The sequence below is a fragment of the Seriola lalandi genome, unplaced genomic scaffold, assembly GCF_002814215.2.
Source record: "Seriola lalandi dorsalis isolate HSWRI2012SDOR001 ecotype SW California unplaced genomic scaffold, Sedor1 jcf7180002054563, whole genome shotgun sequence".
In the NCBI taxonomy this organism is placed as follows: Eukaryota; Metazoa; Chordata; class Actinopteri; order Carangiformes; family Carangidae; genus Seriola; species Seriola lalandi.
Window position 1 is genome coordinate 866114 of NW_019525116.1, and position 6263 is coordinate 872376.

A 6263-nucleotide genomic window follows, 5' to 3' on the forward strand; every position below is an offset into this window, starting at 1 on the left:
TACCAGTGGAGAGAAGTCTTCCCTTTAATCTTTTTTAAAGCCTGTGAAGGACGCTTTCTGACGCAGACATATTTTAAAAGCGACGGTGTGAATGGCCCCCTGGCAACACTACATTTCACATTGATAGCCCCTCATATTGTGTGGATGGGATTGTGTGATCTGTTGCAACTCCAGTCTGGTTGTTGTTGTTTGTGTTGGTCTGTGTCCTGGTGGTAATGGTGTTCATGCAGAGATGTTAATAGCTGCACAGTAGCCTGTCTGGGATGTTACATAAGACTTGTGATCATGTGAAGGCTTTTAGCTTCAGTGGTGGATTTCTGGTTTATCAGAGTTCATCCCACCTGCTGCATGAAACGAGCAGGATTCAGAGTGCCAGAGGTATCAGAAAATAACAGAAATAAGCATGAATAAATGATTCAGTGTAATTCTCCTTTAGGATTTAGTAAAGTTATTACCCACCTTAGCTACTTTATTGTATATATTTTAGAATTTAATAAAAGTAACTGGCTCAAGGGAAGCAAATGGGTTTTTATTTGTACAAATGTAAAGCTGCCAAGCCTTGGATGGCTGTGGCTGAAGAAGGAGGGGGGTCATGAGCTCAGAGTTTTCAGTAGATTTATTGGCATATAACTCCACCCAGAGGAACGAAGTTATAATGCTTTCAAGTGCTGTCCGTAATGAGTTAGTAAAGCACAAACACAATATTGTGTTTAATCTTCCCAGTACATATGGGTGCAAAACCACTGGATGACCAATCAAACCAAAGACAGTGTGTTGTTAGTTATTATTTTGTATTTCTATAAACACCCATATATGTTTATTTTGATACAGCAATATTTCTGTTGGGTCATAAATTAAACAAAAAAAAGTCACTTTTGACCCATTTTTGTTTTATATTTAAGAAATTATTTTTTATATTTGCTCTGCACTGTTCACCAAAACCAATATATAGCACACAGTTATTTTCTTATTCTAGCTTTAAAATCTTGTTATTGGGTCATAAAATAAATTAGAAAATAATTGCAGATTGCTTTTAACCAGTTTCATTCTTACTTTTGTTTATTTATCTGTGCTTTTTGTCTATTACCGGAAACTTTTTGTTTATTGAGGGAAACTTTTAGTTTATTAGGGAAAACACACACACTGTTTTCCTCCTTTACTGTTTCTTCTTCCCTCCTGTCCGTGGTAATTATGTTTCCTCCCCCCTCTAATTCCTGCCTCACATGTTTGGCTCACTGCGTGAGACAAGGACTAAAGAGGACACACTGTTAATCCAGTCCACTCATTGCATTGAATCAGGACACAACACACATACACATATACGCACGGTTACCTCACTGAAATCAAATGTATCAGTGAAGGACTGTTTGTTCAGAAAAAAGCCTCCATATTCATAATTAGATAACTGGGACAATAATCACAGGGTGAAGGATTAGTTACACTTAGAAAATTACAACGAAAGGTTTGTTCCTCTGATCACAAAGTTAACATGACCACTAATTGTAATAGAGGGAATAATCCCACTCTGAAGCATGATACAAAAAAGTCTTTTATTGTTCAGAAGACTGTGATCTTTAACCCTAAAGATGCATTTACCTGATTCTACTGGTGCGACTGTTTGTGACTTCCTGCTTGTGTGCAAATGAAAGGATATCACTTTCGCACATGAGGGTTTTATGTGCACATGCAAATCCAGCTGTCCGCCGAGCCATCTGTCGTTGTTAGGAAACATTTTATTTATTCAGCTATTTATTTGCAGTCACATAGTATGCATCGAAAGTGTAACCACAAACAGACTTTCATTTTTTTTATGATATACAATACACACACACACACACACACACACACACACACACACACACACATCAATATGCACACTCACTCCGAGCATTTCTTTTCATTCAAACACAAGCACAGAAGGAGCCACAAAGAGACAGAACAACAATTAGTAAAAACATGTAACTAAATGATACAAACTTCATGGGAAAAAATCAGGCTTAGACTGTTTGGAAGACGAGAGGGTTTTCAGAGTAAACAAGAGGAAAACATGAGGAAGAAGGAAAATGCAGAAGAATATTCACACCTCAGCTCTGCAGCAGCAGATCAGTATTACTCAAACAAAGAGAATTTGCTCATGGAAATTCTAACACCACCCTATCTATGAGTTATATCTATAAAGCATTACTTATCAGACACTGGCACATTAAGTTGCCAGGATACCTGCTGGTCTGCTTCATGGAACAAAAGAGGACAACTGTCGTCCAAGTGCAAACTGAGATAAAACTTCCAGCATTACTGACAATTACAAATGTTGGAAGGAGTTAAAGTGGGAAGGCGATGGTCACGTGACTAAGGAAAGACGAAAGCTAGCATACCGACACGTTTAGCGGCTCTACTTGTACTGCAGGACTCATCGGTGAAGAAGTGCACAATGCAATGATCCGTGCAAAATCAACAACAGCAAAGAGAAAAATGCAGTGAAGCTGTTCATCAACCTGCCAAATTATTTTGTTGAGTAGTTTTGATGCAAACTTCATGTTTCAAAATAAGTTGCTTTTCATTTTCTATATAACAGTTCTATTTTCCCTCAACTTCTTTAATGTGTGCGTCTGTTGCCTCCATCAGCTCTGTTCACAATGTCGAGAGAAATAACAGTAATTATTAGATAATAAACGTAATACTTTTTCTTTACATCCCAATAAAAGCTTGCACTGCTAATAGCAGGCTAGTTAACAGGGCACCAAACATGCTAGCAGTTTAGCTCATGTGCGCTTGTGCCAGCTTGACTAAGCTGTTGGTCATGTGACCCTCGCCTTGCAGGTCATAGCTGTTTGTCGAGAATCTCCCACGTGAATGAATGCAAAACCATTAAGAAAGGAAGGGACATAACAGTTTTAGCTTTGGAGACGTACTAACAAACCAATAGAGTGAAACAGCAGCTACTGATTCTCACTTGCTCTAATCATACCACAGTATTAAAAGTAATTTAACACACTACAGTAAAGTGATGCTAAAAAAATATCTGTTTAGCCTTGACAGGAGGAAGGAGGTCCAGCTCAGTAAAGTTTAGGTGGTCAAGAAAATAAACAGCAAAGAGATACGCCACCAATTTTACACATGAAGTTAAGGTTACTCATCCCAGGGGGGTACTACTCTATGGAGGCCCTACAGTCCAGAAAGGTGATATTTTTCATGTTGAGCACACTAATTAAAATAGAAAATGACTGCTAGTGTCATCAGGCTTATCCCATAAATGTTCTTGAGACTGTGTTTGTGAACTGGGGGCATTGAGTTTGATGAATATGTTCACCACCTGGCAGGTAGGGCTTACAGAAAGGCTTTTAAAGACTATCAAGCTGCATTATGGGACGTGCAGGATCCAGGATTTTTGGGACTATATATCTGCTGCACTGATTTGAACAATTCTTTTTTTATTTGTTTTTATTTGACTCTTGTGAGTCTGTCAACTTTATGAAATTGCTGGAGTACCCCTTTAATTGTGAGTCATTTAACTGGTCATTCATGTAAATGTGCAGTTCGAGTATACATGAGCCAGTGCACAAACATATGCATTCAGCTGTCTTGTGTTTGTATGAATGTGAGTGTGTTGAAAGTGCACATTACTTATTTGTATGCATTTCTATAGGGTGTATTCAATACAATATAAAGCACACATGTAGTCATACAAAGAGATCCCAAAATATAACATTACAAAATGAATGCTGGCGTTAAACATACTATTCAAGTTACAGGTCATTCTATAAAACCTACGATTGTTTGGTTTCAAAAGAAAGACAACCCCCAACTGTGCAGATGATGCTGTATACATGTGTGTCTGTGAGAGTGTGTTTAACGAATAGGGGCCTTCAGAGCAGCATCCACCTCCTCCTCAGGCAGCAGCGTGTGCCACTGGGCCACAGGACGCCTGGGATTGGCCAGCATGTCTGACCAGTGGCGCAGCCCAACACCTGAGGCGCCATAGCCAATCCAGCACTTGCCGATGGGGTCGTTGCTGCCTAGCTTGTCGTAGTCGTACACAGTGATCAGCACCTGGATTTTCTGTGTGGAGACAGCAGAGAAGAAGAAGCCGTTAGATCAACGTCTACTGTATGTATCCAAATTCTGTTATGTGTATGTATTTCAATCAGGCTAACGGTTGGAAGTAATGTACATAATGTGAGTATCATGATGTCCATTCTCATTGTATGTGCACACTTGTGTAGACTGGACCAGTTTGATGTTTTCGGAAGTGTTAAATTGAGATTTAGGATGTGCTCAGAGAAACTTTCCTCCTCAGCAGATGAAAGTGAAAACAGCCTTAGTGTCAACCTCTGCTTCACTCTGCACAGTGAAGCTTAAACATCCAACAATAAGTGGAAGGGGAGGTTTGTTAATGCTACAGTTTAACTTCACAGGTGCATAGCTTCAAAAGTAGCTGCAATATTCAGGCTTTTTACATTTTGTTTTACAGTTGTTAAATTATTGTTATTTTAAGCAATGACCCCAAAATAAGAAGGAAGATTCACAAATTCCCCTGAAAGCAGCACCCTACCATCTCTTTTATTACTTCTTCAGCAGCAGCTGTAACAAACAGTTCCAAAGTGCAAATATTTATTTTATTCAAGATCAACTTATTATGAATTGCCAAGTGTTTCGGAAGTTACCACCATCATGTTTATAAAACAAGACTAAGAGACTACAGCCATTCTAGCAGCTCTGTATTTGAGCGAAATGCTAACAGCATGTCAACGTGCTCACAATGAGAATGCTAACATGAAGTTATTAAGCAGATAATAATAATATTTATTGTGTTTAGTATCTTAGTTTAGCATTATTTAATGCTAATTAGCAATAAACATAACAAGCATTGCTGGTGCTGGTGGGACTATTTATAGTTTTCAATTATTTGGACACAAACCAAAGTGCTGGACAAGTCAAAATGAAAAGTCAGATCACCAACGTTATGATGATTCATCCTCTGGGTAACTGTGACATTTCATGGAAACCCATTCAACAGTCGTTAAGATATTTCAGTGGTGGAGTCAAAGTGTTGGACCAACCAACCAACACTTTCATTCCTGGAGCCATGGCTAATGATGCAGTCAAAACAGAATTCGTAATACTTTAGTTACTTTAGCTCAAATATTTTAGCTAAGTATCTAATGGTGAAAATACTTGATTTAAGGGAAATATTGGGAAGTTATGGAAGTTTATGGATAACTGATGAGGGCAAATCTACTTTCCATGGAAATAAAAAATTATGATACACAAAGTTAATTCCTAGAACCATTTACTTAAACCCCCTGTTGTAAAAGAAAGTGTACAAACCTGGATCTGGGAGAAGGGGATCTCGAAGCTGAAGCTCTCATTGAAGTAAGGATTCAGAGTGTTTTGCTTGACTGACGTCTTCTTCTTCTTCAGTCGCTTGCCGTTGTACTGCAGCACCACTTTAACAAAGGGATCTGAGACAGAGAGACATGATATCAGACCGGCAGGGATACCATCGCTGCCATCCATTACCAGTGTCAGTCTGCAGTGCCAGCATGAATGAAAGTATACAGTATGTTTGTGTTGTGTTCACCTGACAGTCCTCCGACGTCCATCTTCTTCAGGTTCTTGGCCTCCATGATGTTCACTGTTAGCTTACCGGCCGTGGGGACGTAACGAAGGGAAATGCAGATATCACCCAGCTTCTCTTGCTGTCAGGGGCAAAACATAAACATAGATGATCTGTCATTTTGCACAGTGAAATGTTGGTAGTGACTGTAATAATCATTATAAAATGTGTTAACAAAATCATGTACCTCCTCTTTCTCTCCTCCAACCAGATCTTTCCATTCCTGTATCGGCTGTCCAAGGTCTATACTGTTCATGGCGATCTTGATCTCGCCGATGACGTCATGTTTACCAAAACGGTCAAAGTCGAAAACCTGCAGCACCAGAGTCTGACCACCCAGCTCACTATAGGGAATCTGGAGAGGTATGGAGAGTATTTTTAAAAAGTGGTTTAGATTGTTTGGGGAGAATCCGATGCTTCAAACTCAAGTTCACAACTGTTGATGTTTGACATAATCTCAAGCGTCGATGTACAGACCTTGAAAGTGAAGGTCTCGTTGAAGACCGGAGAGAGGTTCTTGCGCTGAACTTTGGTCTCAAACTTCTTCTTCTTGTCTGGCAGCATGTAGACTTTGACGTAAGGGTCTGAGGTCCCGCCCATGTCCATAGCTGGGAGGTCCTGAGCCTGAAGGATGCCCACTATCAGC

The 6263-nt window shown here is 39.5% G+C and overlaps 1 protein-coding gene across 1 annotated transcript in view; it reads right to left on the reverse strand.

The window, feature by feature from the left end:
• Nucleotides 1-1715: 1715 nt before the first annotated feature.
• The window catches only part of syt5a (synaptotagmin Va), a 14749-nt gene continuing 10201 nt past the window's right edge, over nucleotides 1716-6263 (reverse strand). Inside the window, exons 6-10 of the mRNA XM_087176643.1 lie at nucleotides 6095-6263; nucleotides 5805-5972; nucleotides 5582-5699; nucleotides 5329-5462; nucleotides 1716-4059 (exon numbers count right to left, since the gene is read on the reverse strand). Of these exons, the coding sequence (XP_087032769.1) occupies nucleotides 3850-4059; nucleotides 5329-5462; nucleotides 5582-5699; nucleotides 5805-5972; nucleotides 6095-6263 (799 nt within the window). The 3' untranslated portion in view covers nucleotides 1716-3849. The remainder of the gene's footprint in view (nucleotides 4060-5328; nucleotides 5463-5581; nucleotides 5700-5804; nucleotides 5973-6094) is intronic.